Below are 15,588 nucleotides of genomic sequence, written 5' to 3'. Positions count from 1 at the left end.
TCCTTTCTTTGAACACCTCACCAGTGTGGTATTTTTGAGGTCTGACATTAGTGTAAGTAACTTGCTATTTCTCTCTGGAAGTTTTGTTTTGTTTTGTTTGGTGCAGGGGATGGAACCCAGGCCCTTGCACATTCTAGGCACAGACTCTACCACTGTGCTACACCTACAGTCCTCTCTGGAAGTTTTATACATAATTTTTGTTGCTTGGCGCCAGTGGCTCACACCTGTAATCCTAGCTACTCAAGAGGCAGAGATCTGGAGGATCATGGTTTAAAGCCCCTGAGCAAATAGTTCTTGAGACCCTACCACAAAAATACCTATTACAAAAAAGGGCAGGTGGAGTGGCTCAAGTGGTAGACTGCCTGTCTAAGAAGCATGAGGTCCTGAGTTCAAACCCCAGTAACACAAAAAACATTTTTTCCTTATTTTTCATAATCATAAATTTCACTGTGTGTAGGAGTGTGTAGATGTGTATCAGCCTGATCAGCATCCTATGATCCCTTTAGACCTGAAAGTGTTTGCCTAATTTTGAGAAAATCTCACTTACGATTTAGGTATTCACTCCTCTTAAATTACTGCATCCTGTTCTTATAAGGCTACTATTCCATTTTTTTTGACATTTATACTTCTATCCCCCTTATTAAATTAAATTTTCCTACATTCACTCCATGTCTGTCCATTCCTCATGACTTTTTTTTTAGTACTGGGACTTGAACTTGGGGCCTCACCCTTGCTAGGCAGATGCTCTACCACTGAGTACTTAAGCCACTCAGCTAGACCTTTTTTGTATTAGGTATTTTTGAGATAGGGTCTGATGAACTACTTGCCCCAGCTGGCTTTGAAACATGATCTTCCTGATCTCTGCCTCCTGAGTAACTAGGATTACAGGCATGAGTCACCAGCTCCCAGCTTGTTTGTATTATTTTTGAGACAGGGTCCCTTGATGGGACTGTACTTTCTGTGAGCTTTCCAACCCCACTGTAGTTTTTTTGTTTGGTTTGGTTTGGTTTTGGTTTTCATTTGGTTTGCAGTACTGGGATTTGAACTCAGGGCCTCACACTTGCTAGGCAAGTGCTCTAACACTTGAGCCACACTCCCAGCTATTTTCACTTTAACTTGTTTTTTTAGATAGGGTCTTGTGGTTTTGCCCAGGCCAGCCTCTGACTGTAATCCTCCAATCCCTGCCTCCTAAGTAGCTAGGATTATAGGCACATGTCACCACTTCTGGCTTGTTTTGTTAGTTGTTTGTTTTTGAGATAGGGTCTCACTTTTTTGCCAGGGCTCACCTAGAACTATGATCCTGAAACTGCAATCCTCCTGAATAGCTGGAATTACAGGCATGTACAACCACAACTGGCCTTCCCCAACCCTTTATGCCTTAATGTTACCATGTTGCTTTGGGCTGGCACCAGGGCAGCCCTACCAAGTTTCTGTCCACTGATGTTTACAAAAACCTTCCAGAACACTTGAGAGAAAATTGTACAATTAAGAAAACTCTGCTTCAGCTGATCTTCCATCCATGGCCTCTGTACTTTCCTCACTTTGGGCCATCTCATACCCCATAGAGCCCAAACCCTCAGGAGTGTTGTTTCTGGGAAGTGTTCCAAAATCTGCTATCTCCTCACTTCTTCTGTAGCATCTGAAGAGGTGGGCTTGGGAAGGAAGTCAACAGCTCCTTGTTGCTGGTTCCCCATCTTCATACGGAAACAGAGGTGCCTTTACATTTTAATGACATTTTAAGTCATTACTAATAACAATAGCTGAGATCCATACAGCAGGGCTTTACATGTGCCTTTTGCATGTAGATTGCATTGTATCTTGACTTTCTATTTTATTTCACTAACCAATCTGTTCCTATGTGTACTTGTTTCCATTGCTAGGATAACAAATTGTCACATATGTATTATCTTATATTTCTGGAGATCAGAAATCCAACACAAGTTTCAGCAGGCTAAAAGCAATGTGTTTGCAGGGCTGTGTTCCATTCCAAAGCTCTAGAGAGGCCATTTCCTGGTCTTTCCAGCTTCCAAGGCCACCCGCATTCCTTGGCTCATGGGTCCCTTCCTCCATCTTCAAAGCCACCAACATAACATTTCTCCAGCCTTGTTTCTTTTTTTTGTTTTTTTGGCTACAGTGGAGTTTGAACTCAGAGCCTTATGCTTGCTAAGCAGGTGCTCTATCACTTGAGTCACTCTACCAGCCCTATTTTTTTGTGAAGGGTTTTTTGAGATAGGGTCTCCTGAACTATTTGCCCAGGCTGGCTTTGAACTTTGATCCTCCTGATCTCTGCCTCCTAAGTAGCTAGGATTATAGGCGTGAGCCACCAGCACCCAGCCTCCGGCCTTTCTCTCACCCCATTTCTCTCTCTGACCGTCTCATCTGCTTCCCTTTTACAAAGACTCTTGTGAGGGGCTGGAGGAGTGGCTCAAGTGGTAGAAGGCCTGTTTTGCAGGTGCAAAGCCTTGAGTTCAAAACTCAGTCCCACCAAACAAAAAGACCCTCGTGATGACATTGGTCCCACCAAGGTAATCCAAGATCATCTCCCATTTTAATCAGTCACTTTAATTTCGCCTGGCTATGGAGCATGCAGTTTTAATCATCTGACCACTGCTTGTTTGAAAATAAGAAGGGAAAGTCAGCACGGTGGTGCACCTGTAGTCCCAGGTACTTGAGAGGCTGAGGCAGGAGGACTGTTGGAGTCCAGCAATTTAAGGCCAGTCTAGCTCACGTCTGTAATTCTAGCTACTCACAAAGCAGAGATCAAGAGGATTAAAGTTCAAAGCCAGCCCAGGCAAATAGTTCATGAGACACTATCTCAAAAAAAACCCATCACAATAAAAGGGCTGGCAGAATGACTCAAAATGGTAGAGCACCTGCCTGGCAAGCGTGATGCCCTGAGTTCAAACCGTAGTGTAGCCAAAAAAAAAGAAAGAAAGAAAGAAAGAAACAAGGCAGGGGGAGAAATGAATGCACATATGAATAATAAAACAATAAAAATTAAAAAAAAAAAGAAAAAGAAAGAAACAAGGCTGGAGAAATGTTATGTTGGTGGCCTATCTTGAGATAGGTGACCCTATCTCGAAAATATACAACACACACACATACACACACACACACACACACACACACACACACACACACACACAAAACAAAACAGAGCTGCTGGAATGGCTCAAGTGGTAAGAGTGCCTGCCTAGCAAGTGTGAGGCCCTGAGTTCAAACCCCAGTACCATCAAAAACAAAAAAGAAAAGCCAGGCACCAGTGGCTCACACCTATAATCCTAGCTACTCAGGAGGCAGAGATCAGGAGGATTGTGGTTCGAAGCCAGCCCAGGTAAATAGTTCACGAGACCCTATCTCAAAAAAACCCATCACAAAAAAAAGTGGGGATGATGGAGTGGCTCAAGGTGAAGGTCCTAAATTCAAGCCCCAGTACCACAAAAAAAAAAAAAGAAAAGATAAAAAAGACCAGTCTAGGCAACACAGTATGAACCCTGTCTCAAAAAAAAAAATAGCAAGGGGGGAAAATATTTTGTATCCATAATGACTTTTATATGCTTAAAAATTGTCTGGAAGGCTGGGACTGTAGTTCAGTGGTAGAGTGCTCACTTAGCATGTGTCAAGCCCTAGACTCAATCCCCACGACAAAAATAAGGAAATGAAAATGAACCTGCTACATTCATTCCTACCTCAGGGTCTTTGCACTTGCTGCTCCCTCTGCCTGGCCCACTCTTTGCCAAGATAACCACGTGGCTTGCTTCTTCTAATCAATTTAGGACCCCACTCCTTGTCCCCTCCTCAATGAGGCCTCCTAAATTAACTGGCTCCTCATCCAGCACCTCCCTACATCTAACTCACATTACTCATTTGCTTCATAGGGCTCAACTTTATCAGAAAGCATCTCTTTTCCTCTCTTCTGCTAAATCAGGGGTCAACCAACTTTTTCTGAAAGAGCCAGAAAGTAAATAGCTTAGGCTTTGCAGACCATATGGCCTCCATAGCAACCCCTCAGCTCCACAGAGCCATGAACGTATGTACATGAACAAGCTTCACTGCACTCTAGTAAAAATTTACAGACACCGAAATCTGAGCTTTGTGTCATTTCAGGGGTCGCAAAAATACTATTCTTCTTCTGATTTTGTTCAAACGTTCAGAAATAACATTCTTAGCTCAAGAGCCATACAAAAATAGATGGCTGAATTTGGGCTGTGGGCCAGATTTCCCACACTTGTGCTGGGAAGTCATTGTCTGCTTGAGTTACTGCTGTGTCTCCAGCGCCTAGAACATTCACTGCTGTATCCTCCACCTGACATGTCCACAGTTGTTCAGTAAGTGAGTGCAGTGATTCAGTTCCAAGTCAGTGAAGGAGTAGAGAAATGAGTGAACACATAAGAGAAGAGTAAGCACAGTTCTACTCTGGGCCTTAGTTTACCTCTGCCTACCCCTAGGCAGGTTCCCCAGGAAGTCTTTGAATCAGAAGACTGAGGCCACAGTTATCATTCAACATCTTTATTCTTTGCCTTTAGCCCAGGGGTAAACCTGACAACTTCAGCTAGGAAGAGGCAGTGAGGACTGGGCTGGGCAAGGCGCTCCCAAGGGCTGGCCTGCCCCTCATCCCATGCGCCTGGGGTTGGGTGTAGGGCCAAGATCCAAGCTCGAAATCATGGGGAGAAGGGAATGTGGACCACTCTGCAGCCTCTGCTGTCCCCCTCCTCAGACAGCCACCTCCACACACCAGGCAGGAGGGTCTTGGGACAGCGGCCCTGACTCCCCAAACAGGCACATGAACGTGTGCATAGGGACCGAGCAGGGTGAGGTAGGCCACATCAATGTCCAGACATGTGGCTCCGGCCTGTGGCCCAGTTGGCAAACATAAAACCCAGACTGATGGCCATGAAGAGGACCCCCAGAGTGCCAAAACACAGGGCCTGTGGGTGAGAGAAGATGGGCTGGCTGTCAGACTCCCCACCAAAGCTGTTCCTGAGAATGTTCCTGAAGCCCCCCCACCCCTTCCAGAGAATGTCCGGTACATTCCTCATGCTCCTCTATGCTCCCCCTCCCTCCTTTTATTTATTTATTTTTATCGGTACTGGGGTTTGAACTCAGGGCCTTGTGCTATGACAAGTGCTCTGCCACTGGAACCACATCACCCAGCCCTTTTTGCTTTTAGCTGTTTTTTAGGTAGAGTTTTGTGCTTTTTGCCTGGCCTGGTCTTGGACCTTGAACCTCCTGCCTATGCCTCCCCTGCAGTTGAGATTATAGGCATGCACCACCACGCCTAGACTGTTTGAGACAGAATCTCACTAACTTTTGTTTTGGCCTTGGACAGTTTTAAACTGTAATCCTCCTACCTTCGCCTCCCAAGTATCTGGGATTACAGCCATGAGCCACTGCGCCCAGCTCTCCCTCTCCTTACTTTAAAGCCAGTACCTTCCTGTGCATATTTCCCATCTTCCCAGACCCCTTCAGGAAGTACTCCCTTCCATCCTCCTCTTTCAAAATGCTTCCACGTCTCTTCCCCATAGTGCTCCCTCCATCTGTCTGAAGAATCCTCCCTCTGTCAACTGCTTCCCCCTTTTTGCAGTGTTGGAGATGGGACCCAGAGCCTCATGCATGCCCCTGAGTCACACCTCCAGCCTGCCTGCCCCTTCTAAAGGGCTCCCTCTGTCTTCCCCGGCACTGCTTGTGCTCTGTCTGCTCTGCCTCTTCTTACAACAATCACCTTCATTCTTCCACACCATCTGTCCCTCTTCCTGGAGGTTCTCTCCTCCGCCACCCCTTCCTGAGATGTCCTGCCATCCCCAACTGTGTGACACAAGCATCTCTCAGAATGCTGCTGCTTTTCCCAGCCTCTCCCCTGGGATGCTCACCTGGATCTTGGGCCAGGAGAAGAGGGGTTGCACCTCAGACGGTACAATACGGAGGTAGAAGATGCTGGGGAGGATGAAGATGAGGCTCGGGGCTGAGGTGGACCCTGGAGGACAAGAAGGAGGTGCAGGAGTACAACCTAAGTTTGTGTGCAAGATCCACATGAGGTGGGTCAGGGGACTGGGATTGAAGATACTGACCAATAACCCCAAAGATATCCCGGATTGTTGGCACACAGATGACAAGTACATTGACCAAAACCAGCAGGATCAGGGCTATGGCCACGTGCCGTGGCCAGCTGAAGGCCTTGCTTGGGAAGAGCAGCTGTTGCAGGGCCCGGCGGATCTGTGGCCAGGGAAGGGCAGGACAGGGGTCAGGACTCACACGCGGCCTCTCTTGCAAGTGACCACACTACGTCTGAGATCCCTGCTTCCCCTGCCTGCTATGGCAGGCATCCCCCTGTGCCTCCACCTTCTGAATGAACTTCCACCTGGGTTTCCATCACTGTCTAAAACCTTGCGTCCTTTCTCTACACACCTTTGCCTCCTCATCTGATGATCGCCTGTCCTTCTCCCCAGTCTGAAATGCTCGCCTCTCTCTCCATCTGACTACCTCTGCCTCCCTCCTGTCAGTCATTCCCACCTCTCCATCTGAGAGCCTCATCCTTCCCTTCCCACTTCTGCCTCCATCTGTTCTCTGTCCACCCAATTCTTTTCTTTGCCTTGTGTGTGTGTGTGTGTGTGTGTAGTGCTGGGGATCGAATCCAGGGCTGTATGCATGCTAGGCAAGCCCTGTACCATAGAGCTACATCCCAGCATCCCAGCATGTTTGGTTAAGAAATTGAAGATATTTTAATGAAAATGATCTTTAAAAAATGGATTTGTAGAACTGGTGTGTGCTTTAGGTGGTAGAGCACCTGCCTAGCAAGCATGAGGCCCTGAGTTCAAATCTCATTACCACCAAAATATATATAAATATAATTTTCATAGAATATTAAAAATATCTTAATGAGAATTTAATCTCCTATAAGAAAGTTAATCTGCTATAATGTTGCTTTATGTATGTTTCATAAAATTGCAGGGAATAAAAGAAAGTGTGTCACCATATTATTTTGTGTACCCTACAGAAATATTTTTCTGTGTCATTCTTCATTAACATGTATTAACTATACAAAGGGGTTTCTTGTGATATTTCCATGCATGCATATAAATGTACTTTGGTCAAATTCACCCCTCTATTGCTTTCTTATCCTCCCACACTAATTTCAATGGGTTTCATTACTCTATTAATATAAAGCACTTCAATCATAATCCCCCCCTCATCCTCACTCAGCTCTTGATTTTTTGAGACAAGGTTTCTTGCTGTGTAGCTGCAGCTGGCCTCAAACCCAAGATCCTCCTGCTTCAGCCTCCCAAGTGCTGGGGTTTCAGGCATGTACACCACATCCAGTTTCATCCCATGCCTTCATTCTATCTGTGTTTCTCCCTCCAACTGACCACTCCTGCCTCCCCCCTCTGTCTAGCCATCCATCTGTGCCTCCTTCCAGCTGACCACCCCGGTCTCCCCTGAGCCTCTCTGTCCTGCCATCTATGTCCCCCCTTCTGTCTGCTCAACCATTTTTGCCTTCTCTGTCCATTGCACAGCTCTGCCTTGCCTGTATGACTCTTCCTGCCTCCTCCAGCCAGCCAGCTACTTGTACCATCACCCTCCATCCAAATATCCTTCTATTCAGCCACCCACAGTCCCTCTGCTCACTGGGCCCTCCTCGCCCCACTCACAGGGAATAGCACGACTGGCACAGTGAGGGTCACCGCGAGCAGCACGGCCAGGCGCACACAGAGGATGAGCAGGTCCTCCTGGCTGTACATGTGCAGCATCTCTGCCTCCACACTGCCTGGCCATGGGACAGGGGACACAGGATGCAGGATGTGACAGGAGCACCAGGACCAATGCCCCAAAAACCCACACCCATGTACACTGACACAAATCTTCTACACACTCAGTGAGCACCGTCCCTTTGAAACTGATGGGCCCAACGTCCTGGAGGGCAAGAGTTCAGAGGCTCCTGCCCCAGCCCGGGCCCAGCCGCACTCACTGTAGAAGGTGAGGTATCCAAATGTGGCTGTGAGCCCGTACATGAAGAACATGGCACCGATGGACACATTGGCCACTGCCTGCATCCTGTGCTGGGAGGGTCTGTGGTACACAGGTCATGAAACTGTCATGCTAGACCCCTGAACTTGACCCAAGGCCCCTTAAGCCCAGCCCCACCATCCAGAGTCCCCTGGTCCTAGACTGATACCCACTGGGGTGCTGTCTCTGCCCATCTACCTCTCACTCCATCTGAGCACCCCGTTTCTCCCTTCCAGCTGACCACCCATGCTGATCACCCACACATCCCTGCATTGCACTATCCTTGCTCCCCTCTGTCCACCATCCTTGTCTCCCCAGCCCCATCCATGCAGACCTCCACCCCCTCCATCTGATCATCTGACCTCTGTCCATTCACACTGATACTGGGTGTTAAAGTAGACTACTTAAGTGCTATCAGCAAACAGCACTGCCCTTGGTCCCCTGAGGTTTCATGACCACCCCTAGCCTCTCCCTTGTCACAACATAGCCACCCTCAAGTTTCAGTCCCAGAGCTGCTATGGGGACCGTCAGACCTAATGACTAGCTGGCCCATCACGCATGCCCACTGGCCTGCCCACTCACCGGCAGAGCTCTGTGTAGATGGGTAGCACCTCAGGGTGGCAGACAAAGGCAAAAGCCATAATGGGCACTGTGTAGGACATCTGGGGGGGACAATCCAAGTACTTGGGATTAGAACCCACAAGGGGGCCGCCCTCCTGGCCCTTCTATTGCCCTCAATAGCAGATGCATGGCAGCCTGCAAGGCCCAATAACGAGCTGTACCCTGAGTAAGATGCAGCGTGGGATGGAACCAGAGGGTCTCCATGTGGTGCGAGCTCCTACTTGCCTGCATGCCTACCTGTGAGTCAACTGTGAACATCTGGGCTACACAGCTGCTGTTGAGCCCCTGGATGGAGAGATCCAGGGGATCTTCACCCTCTAATGCTGTCTTGTTGTGACTCATGACACAGCCAAGTTGGAACTTCTTATAGATAACCTGGGGGGGTGGGGGAATGGGGAAACAAGGTCATTGGGAAGGCTATGTCCCAGTGTCCCAAACTCCCCACCTTTTCATGTTCTCTCTGACTCACCGAAATGAGGAAAAACAGCATGCAGGTGAGAGAGAGACCACTGGTATACCCCAGGTAGCCTAAAGGGGGCAACACAGAGCCTCAGAAATCAAAGACCCCCCTGCAGCAACACCAGGCCTCTAGTATGGCCTTCGAGGACCTGTCACCTCAATTACCTTTGCTTTTACTTCCTCCTGGACCAGCCTTCCCTCCATAGCAAACTCCTAGTGATCTGTTAAAACCCACATGACACCAGCTCCCCCTGATGTTCCACAGTTCGTGGAAATGGGGGCTTTCTGTCTAGTTCCCCGTGCTAACCCATGATCAGCCCAAGAAGCCTCTTACCCAGGTGTTTCATGAGGGCCAGAGGCAGGATGATTAACACGCTGACAATGATGAGGAGGAGGTTTCCCTTCAAGTACCAGACCCTAAGGAGACAGGAAGACACAATGACTAGCCACCAGCCCCGGAAAACTGTCAGCCAGACACTCATGGGTGACAGCCAGCCAGCCAGATTTCTGCCCTCAGTCAAAAGAGACAAGTGGACACCTCAGCTAGGACGTCATTCAAATGATTACAGTGATAACAAAAGGCACATCAGGACTGACAGAGACAGACTGGTTATAAGACTATCGGTAGGACGTCATTGGTGGGATACAGCTAAAACCACAAGCATGGATAGCCAAAACTTGTCACCAGATTCACAAATGGACATACGATCAGATAGCCAAACACCCCAAAACAGTCAGACAACTTGAAAATCAGGCTAACGCAAGGTACCAGACACAAGAACAGAGAGAGTCGTGATCCTAGTCTGTCCAACAGGGTGAAAAACAGTCTGGTGGTAAACAGGCAATGATGCAGAGTCAGTCAAAATGTCAGAGATACACATGCAAGCTTGTGAGTAGCGGGGCTGATCTGGTCACCCAGCCAGAGAGATAGTACCAGCCAGCAGACCACACTGTCAGCACCAAGCTCAAAAAAAGAGGGGAGGCTGGATACTGGTGGCTCACACCTATAATCCTAGGTACTTAGGAGGCTGAGATCCGGAGGATTGTGGTTTGAGGCCAACCCAGGCAAACAGTTCATGAGACCTCCATCTCCAAACTAACCAGAGTAAATTGGGCTGGAGGTGTGGCTCAAGTGGTAAAGCACCTGCTCTGCAAGCACAAAGCTCTGAGTTCAAATCTCAGTCCCACTAGAAAAAAAAAGAAAGAAAGAAATGGGGGAGGTCTATACAGATATTTGAGGGAGGTGCCCAGAAAGTTTAGTCAGTTAATGCAGAATTGGTTGGACAAATTGTTACTCGTTCAAAATATCTTATTGAATGTCTACTGTGTTCTAGGCATTCATAGGCTCTCCTTCTATCTCATTTTTTTTTGGCAGTACTGGGGTTTGAATTCAGGGCCTTATGCTAGCTAGGCAGCCACTCTACTATTTGAGTCACTCCACCAGCTCCTCTTTCTATCTCATATACACAGTAACACAGAAATAAGCCAACAAAATGTGATCGGCCATACATACAGTGGGAGTTCATTATAAGAATTACATAGGGCCAGGGTGTAGCTCAGTGGTAAAGCACTTACCTAGCATGTGCAAGTCTCCAAGTTCAATCCCCAGCACCACACAAAAAAAATGCGACATACCTAGTCACACCTGGATGTTCTCAGAATCAAAATAACGATTTAGGGGTTGATGGGGTGGCTCAAGTAGTAGAACACCTGCCTAGCAAGTGTGAGGCCCTGAGTTCAAACCCTAGTACCACCAACAAACAACAACAAAAAGTAATGATTTAACAGGATGCACATGGAAAATAAAAACAAGTTTTTTTTTTAAATAAAAGGCAAGTAAATTTAAACTGTCAGACACATAGACAAACTACCCCAGAGTCAGGCTGATAAAACCAGACACACACACACGTACACACCATGTAAAGTCCATGGGACCAGAGTCAGGGTCAGACCCTGAATGCACAGAGCTGTTCGTTAGAACATATAGAAGAACTGGTCATGGTGTGCATACCTGTAATCCCAGGACTTTGCTAGCACTTGGGAGGCTGAGGTAGGAGGCTAAGTCAGCAAGATTTCGAGTTCAAGGCCAATCTGGGCTACATAGTAAAACCCCATCTCAAAAAAACATATAGAAGGAGCGTGGGTGTAGTTCAGTGGTAGAGTGCTTGCCTAATATGCAAAGATGCCCTGGGTTTCAGCCTTAGCACAGCAATATAAAAATAAAAACTAAAACCATACAGAGTGAGATGTGCATTTGGAGCAAATGCACCGCAGCACCACACACACACCAACACGCCTGGAGTCTCATTGTACACAAACAACCCAACAGATTCCACTAGCACGATGGATCTAGAATCAAACACACAGTCAGAAACCGTAGCCAAACACACATGATTGCAACCACAATATAGAGAACGTACATAGTCCTGATCAGGGATCACACACAAAGTGATCAAAGTCCAGCAGCCTGACAAACCCAGAATCAAACTTACAAAATCAGCTGGACAAGGAGTAAGAGTAGCCAAGTGTCAAACACATATGGCTGGAATCAGCATACAGGACCCAGCTGGCATACATCACACAGCCAGCCAGAGAGAGTCAGCTGGTACACCAGTCACTGAGTCAAACCCAGAGTCCAAGTCTACTGGATCTGTACAGTTACCCACACGGTGAGCATCAGCACACACTGGACACACAGAGTCAGCTGCCAGCCTGAATCAGCCAGAAAGAACAGTAATCACATAAGCAGTACGCAGTTTACTGTACTCCGATAGTCAGCAGTGGTCCCATATACTGCTGGCCTCCCCACACACAGGAACCACAGTCTGACCTAACTGGCCTGCCCAAGTCTCAAAACAGAACACCCAGGAGGCAGGTGGACACATAGAGGTGGAGATGCCAGCCAGAGCTCACAGGCAGAGTCAAGAGGCTGCAGGTCAGCCAGAGGCATTGTGCACTCACCCCTCGGGGTCCATGTGCAGGAAGGTGCCAATAACCAGGGGGAGTTCGGATTTGATGATGAACAGGTAACTGGACATGGCTGGTGCAGGTGGAGGGAAAGTAAGGAGAAGGATTCCCCCTTTCCCCCACCCAGTCTCCCCAGCCCAGCCTGGGAAAGCCCACCTCACTCCCCCAGCTCACTCCCACCTCCCAGAGTCCTCACCCCCAACATTGTGCAGACAGATGACAGCGGCCACCACTACCTTCCCTGCAGGCCCGAATGCCCTCTGTCCCAGCTGCTCATAGGCTCGGATACCTGGGGAGTGGGCATTGTGGGCTCAGGAAAACAGGTTGGGGGTGAGGAGTGGGCCGAGAGTCTAGGAACTGGGGCCTGGGGGAACTGGCTATGACTGGTGAAGGCTGGAGGTAAGAGCTGATCAGTTAGGAGAGTCTGGGAAGCGGCATCCGAGGCCAGGGAGAGGTTAGGGGCTGGAAGCCGACATGGGGGTCTTGGAGGCAGACTAGGGACTAAGACCACAGAGGGAGAACAGCCCGGGATCTGGAGTAGTGGGAAATGGGGAAGCAAGACTGAGGAGTGGGGGCTGTGGGCTGGGGTCTGGCTTCTAGAGTAAGGGGAGCTGGGGGCTGAAGGGTGCAGATGGGGAGTGTCTAAACAATGGGGTCTAATGGCCAGACTGAGGGGTGGGGTGTGGGAATTGGGAGTTAAGGATCTGGGAGCCCAGATACGTCCAAGGGCCGGGGTCAAGTGTGGGGTCTGGAGTCCAGGTGGAGTGTGGGATCTGGGGTCGGTATGGTTATGTCCAGAGTGAGTGTGAGGTTTGTGTTGAGGCCTAGGCTCTGAGGTCAGGGAATTGGGTTCAGGTGTGGGTTGAGCTCTAGATCGGGATCTAGACTCTGGGGTCCACAGGGGAGGTGTTGGAAACCAGTTTCCAGGCTCTAGGTCTCACCTACAACCCCAGCGCAAGTCAGCAGGAGGTGGATGGAGTATGAAGACAGAAGTGCGATGCACAGCAGCAGGGCCCTGTGGCAGGTGGCACAGTTCAGACTTGATCCCCGGGCCTCCCACTTGCCCCACCACACCCCGTTCCCTGCAGGCCACCTATAGACTTACAGGAAGAAGAGGACTCCTGTGTGGGCCATGGCATAGGCCAGCCCTAGGATGCCACTACCCATGATGGCGTTGCTGAGGTTAAACACTGACATTCCAAATGATGTCTTCCCCTCGAACTGCAGGCAAGGGACAAAACCCCACACATATTGGGGGGAAGGTAAAGAGATTAGTGTTGGGGCTGAGGAAAGGACTGGATTTCAGTTAAGGCAACTGGGGTGGGGGAAAGTCCAGGGAGGGAGGAGGCTGGAGATGGGAAGAAACTGGGAAAGGGGGGAGCTGGGAAAAGGACACTAGGAGAAACTTTGGAAGAGCACCTGGGAAGAGGAGCGCAGCTAGGGGCACAATGCAGAGGCAGGGGGAAGAGGTGGAAGGGGAGATGCTAGGCGAGGGAGAGCTGGAGAGGAGAATCTTGGGAAAGGGGACTTCTGGAGAGGAAAGGACTGGGGCAGGTGAACTGCTGGGAAAGGGGGGGTAGCTGGCAGGAGGGAGCAGTGAGGAGGTTAGCTAGGGAAGGTGGGACCTGGGCAGATCCTGTAAGCTCACTTACATCCATGAACTGGACAGGTTTCCTTCCAGAAGCAGGACCATGGCTGGGCAGGAAGCCCTCGCGTTCCTGCCTGTAGCTGAAGAGTGCAGGGGGAAATAAATTGAGGCTGATGAGAAGATAACCCTGACCCCATGAGCCTGCCTCCTTGGAACCCTCACCCCACCCCCACTCACCCCACAGCACCCGCAGGGAGGGCTCCGTTCATCTTTGGATCCTGCATTTCCATCCTGTGGGCAAAGAAATGGGGTAGGAGGGTCAGAAATGGAGCCTAGCAGCTGCAAAGTGAGGAGAGCTGGACAGAGCGGGGAGGGCCCCCCACACACACACACAGACAAATATACAGACAGAGAAACAAACCAGAAAGGGCACACAGGAACAGAGATGCAGGAGAGGCAAGAGAGTAAATGGAGACAAGTGTGAGAGAAAAGTAGGAGCGATAACGATTAGAGGAGACACGCCAACGTAGCTCAGAGAAACTGGGAGAAAAGCAGGCAGGGAGAGATAAATAGAGGGAGGGAGCGAGACAGAAAGATACAGAGAGAGACCGACCTCACAGCAGATGAGAAGGCCATCTGGAGCGGGGATAGCCTGCTCTCCCAGACCCCCAGACTCACTCGATCTCTCTTGCTGTCTGTATCTTTCTGTCTCTTTCGTTCCCCGTCCTTCCTGCACCACCCCCTTCCCTCCACCCGACTGCATGGCTCGCTCGCAGAGACGCATGTCCACGGCTGCCCCACCCCTCTAACCCGCCCCCCCCCTGCCGCCTGTGTCTGAACCTTGAGCTGTAGCCAGCTGTCCAAGGGTCTAGGGATGGAAGCGGGGCAGGCTCAGTCAGAGACCCCAGTCTTGAACTCTGTAAACTGCTTTCAGTTACAATTCTGAATTTCCTCACTAGAGACCACAGACAAACGGAGCCCACCTCTTCCTGACATACAAGTGTCCCAGCAGGGCTAGGGTTTAGCTAGATGGCAGAGCAGAGGAAGGTGACAGGCAACCAGGGTCAGTAATAGGCAAGAGACACAGGCTGGCAAATAGACAGGTGCATACAGCCAGACACATCCCCAAAGGATAGAACCAGACACACCAGCCCAAAGAGACAAAGAGACAGAGACATTGGTTTAAGGCAGAGATACACCCAGGGCAGAAGGCACAGGCTGAGAAAGTCAGATTCAGACAAGGTAGATGGATAGGCCAGGGGAAAAGGCAGTTAGACACAGTCAGATGACGTAAGACAGAGAGCCTAGCCTGAAGAGGACCCTAGATGTTGGGGGAGGCAAGGAGAGCGTTTGTGGTTGGGTGGAGAGTATGGACACACAGTGTCTGCACACTGGGTGTGTCCCAGAGTTCTGGGCCCCAATCCAGCTATTGGGTGGGGCCTTGTCAACACCCTAACTGAGAAGCCCCACACTGTCTGTCTCGCTATCTGTCTTATATGGAAGTCTGGCCGTTCATTTCGATCCAAGTGTGTGTCTGGCTTGTCGGTGCCAGGCAAGGCATGTGTGCCCTACAGGCAAGGTGCACCTGGGGTCCTAGCTCAACTGGACTGGGCTTCTTGAAGCTCTGGTGGACAAGAGGCCTCTCTGTAGCCCCTGTTCTGCCTGCCCACCCCGCTCCCCACAGGGAACATAGAATTCCCGGAAAGGGCAGGAACTGGCTGGACCTTCAAAGCTAGTGTGGATGCCCCCACCCCACCTGCAGCTGGAGGAGGGTGAGTGATGAGATGTTTACTTCCCCACAGCGGGAGAGACTCTTACACACTCAGGGATCACAGCTACACAACACGCCCCATCACAGCCCGTCAAGGGGTTGAGGATGGGGATAGACTTGCAGTTACCCACAAAGGTACAAACAGGTCCAACCAAATGTACATACGGACTCATAGCCACCC

At 49.7% G+C, this 15,588-nt stretch overlaps 1 protein-coding gene across 3 annotated transcripts; it reads right to left on the bottom strand.

Annotated features, from left to right (window-relative positions):
* Positions 1–4,493: 4,493 nt before the first annotated feature.
* Slc38a5 (solute carrier family 38 member 5) lies at positions 4,494–14,986 on the bottom strand. 3 transcript variants are annotated; one of them, XM_074062761.1, is made up of 16 exons: positions 14,477–14,986; positions 13,874–13,927; positions 13,701–13,776; positions 13,154–13,269; positions 12,990–13,063; positions 12,245–12,337; positions 12,043–12,121; positions 9,416–9,498; positions 9,092–9,150; positions 8,860–8,997; positions 8,584–8,663; positions 7,964–8,064; positions 7,647–7,762; positions 6,069–6,213; positions 5,871–5,974; positions 4,494–4,928 (listed from the first exon to the last, which is right to left on the bottom strand). In XM_074062761.1, exons 2-16 carry the CDS (start codon positions 13,924–13,926, stop codon positions 4,827–4,829), a joined length of 1,419 nt encoding a protein of 472 aa, XP_073918862.1. In that variant the 5' UTR covers position 13,927; positions 14,477–14,986; the 3' UTR covers positions 4,494–4,826. The 3 variants fall into 3 exon arrangements, with proteins under 3 accessions (XP_073918862.1, XP_073918861.1, XP_073918860.1); XM_074062760.1 differs by lacking the exon at positions 14,477–14,986 and adding an exon at positions 14,315–14,379; XM_074062759.1 differs by lacking the exon at positions 14,477–14,986 and adding an exon at positions 14,250–14,378.
* Positions 14,987–15,588: the final 602 nt, after the last annotated feature.

This window comes from Castor canadensis, chromosome X (genome assembly GCF_047511655.1).
Source record: "Castor canadensis chromosome X, mCasCan1.hap1v2, whole genome shotgun sequence".
In the NCBI taxonomy this organism is placed as follows: Eukaryota; Metazoa; Chordata; class Mammalia; order Rodentia; family Castoridae; genus Castor; species Castor canadensis.
Note: the sequence above shows the minus strand (reverse complement) of the source record. Positions and strands in the feature narration are given on the sequence as shown.